This window comes from Colobus angolensis, unplaced genomic scaffold, assembly GCF_000951035.1.
Source record: "Colobus angolensis palliatus isolate OR3802 unplaced genomic scaffold, Cang.pa_1.0 Scaffold6, whole genome shotgun sequence".
Lineage (NCBI taxonomy): Eukaryota > Metazoa > Chordata > Mammalia > Primates > Cercopithecidae > Colobus > Colobus angolensis.
Window position 1 is genome coordinate 11252627 of NW_012119598.1, and position 2334 is coordinate 11254960.

The 2334-nt window shown below is 44.2% G+C and overlaps 1 protein-coding gene across 2 annotated transcripts in view; it reads left to right on the top strand.

Annotated features, from left to right (window-relative positions):
* The window catches only part of GCNT2 (glucosaminyl (N-acetyl) transferase 2, I-branching enzyme (I blood group)), a 74539-nt gene that overhangs the window by 28083 nt on the left and 44122 nt on the right, over positions 1-2334 (top strand). Inside the window, exon 1 of one of the 2 annotated variants that reach the window (XM_011962673.1) lies at positions 133-1723. The exons of the other annotated variant lie outside the window; for it this stretch is intronic. Coding sequence (XP_011818063.1) covers positions 799-1723 — 925 coding nt within the window. The 5' untranslated portion in view covers positions 133-798. Of the gene's footprint in view, positions 1-132; positions 1724-2334 lie in introns of those variants that run through there. 2 annotated transcript variants of the gene reach the window in all.

Below are 2334 nucleotides of genomic sequence, written 5' to 3' on the forward strand. Positions count from 1 at the left end.
GTTTTTGAAGAGACAGGGTCTCACTGTCACCCAGGCTGGAGTGCAGTGCTGCGATCACAGCTCACTGCAGCCTTGACCTCCTTGGCTCAAGCAATCCTCCCGCCTCAACCTCCTGAGTAGCTGAAACTACAAGTGCATGCCACCATGCCTGGCACACATTCATTTTTCATTATCTGTTTCTGTATGTGCCCAGAGGTAGAGATAACACTAAAATGAAAAGAAGTGGCAGAGAACAGGAAGAGAAATAAACCAGAGAAGCTGATATCCTTAAATGCTGTGGCTTCCAAGGACTGCCAGCAGGTTGTGGGGCTAGCCAGAAAAAATAGAGCCTCTGATTCTAGAAGGCTTGGAAAAAGCACGAGAAGGGAGATCAGATCGAAAGAGATTGATGGAAGGGGAAGGCAGTGAGGGTGAAGCAAGGGAAACTCGGCTCCAGTGAAAAGGACTCGTCATTCCATTCCAGAATGTAATTTGCATTTCATATGTAAATGAGGAGGATTCCTGGAGGCTGGGCTGGGCTGGGCTTAGCTGAGCCTCTACACAGAGCAGGGATTCAGCCCTGGGGAACTGCAGACCAAAGTGCAAGAGGGATGCACCACATCTCCAGACACATCCAAAAAGGATGGACGAGACACTGCAGCAGAGGATACAGGAGGATTAAAGGATCCGGAAAGCAAGCAGCCCTCTGGAGAAGCTGTCGAAATTCAAGACTGGCAAGAGAAGTCAATTCAGCCTCTCACACCAATCACTTCTCATCCCCTGAAAAGAAGAGATTGCTTCCCCAGGGAAGTGAAAACAATGAACTTTTGGAGGTACTGCTTTTTTGCTTTCACTCTGCTCAGTGTGGCCATTTTTGTGAGATTTTACAGTAGCCAACTGAGCCCGTCAAAAAGTTATGAGGAGCTGAACAGTTCCAGTGAAAGATATTTTAGGAAAACTGCCTGTAATCACGCCTTAGAGAAAAAGCCAGTCTTTTTGTGGGAAAATATATTACCATCACCTTTGCGAAGTGTCCCTTGCAAGGATTACCTGACCCAGAATCACTACATCACAAGTCCCCTTTCGGAAGAAGAGGTTGCATTCCCTTTGGCCTATGTCACGGTCATCCATAAAGACTTTGATACCTTTGAAAGGCTCTTTAGGGCTATCTATATGCCCCAAAATGCCTACTGCGTTCACGTGGATGAGAAAGCCCCAGCTGAGTTTAAGGAATCTGTGAGGCAGTTACTGAGTTGCTTCCAAAATGCTTTCATTGCTTCAAAGACAGAGTCTGTGGTTTACGCAGGAATTTCCAGACTCCAGGCTGATCTGAACTGCCTGAAAGACCTTGTGGCCTCTGAGGTTCCCTGGAAGTACGTCATCAACACCTGTGGACAAGACTTCCCCCTGAAAACCAACCGGGAGATAGTTCAGCACCTGAAAGGATTTAAAGGGAAAAATATCACCCCAGGGGTGCTGCCTCCTGACCATGCAATTAAGCGAACTAAATATGTCCACCAAGAGCATACAGATAAAGGTGGCTCTTTTGTGAAAACTACTAATATTTTGAAAACTTCACCTCCACATCAGCTGACCATCTACTTTGGCACGGCCTATGTAGCGCTTACCAGAGAGTTTGTCAACTTTGTTCTCCATGACAAAAGGGCCATTGATCTGCTACAATGGTCAAAAGATACCTATAGTCCTGATGAGCATTTCTGGGTGACACTCAATAGGGTTTCAGGTAGGTACTAATTTCCATTCTGATTGATAGATTGAGTTTGCTAACATTCTGCTCGCCTAGAGAACTGACTCATTTGAAATTATAATGAAATAAATTTAAATACTTAGAAAAAACTATTAGTTTGGTTGCTTGTAGCAACAGTTTATTGTTGACTCTGTGGTCTTATCAATATGTGTGATATAGTGATCTAAGAAATGCTGGCTGCAGTCGCCCCAGTAAAACTAACTTAGATTACATAGTTGCTGAATTTTAACTGTTTTTTGAATTAATGCTTTTCATAGTCCTTGATAAACACAACTGTAACATAACAAAATTGACTTTTAAAATAAGCATTCTAGAATTTATGGGTTGAAATAGGTGATGTTTCTTTTAGATGGATGTTGGACATCGTTTTCATTGATGCAGTCCCATTGCTCAAAGTTCGTGGAGCTGTTACAGGAGTACTTACTGATTTTAGAATCTTGAAAGTTGGCTGGGTGCGGTGGCTCAAGCCTGTAATCCCAGCACTTTGGGAGGCCGAGACAGGCGGATCACAAGGTCAGGAGATCGAGACCCTCCTGGCTAACACGGTGAAACCCCGTCTCTACTAAAAAAATACAAAAACTAGCCGG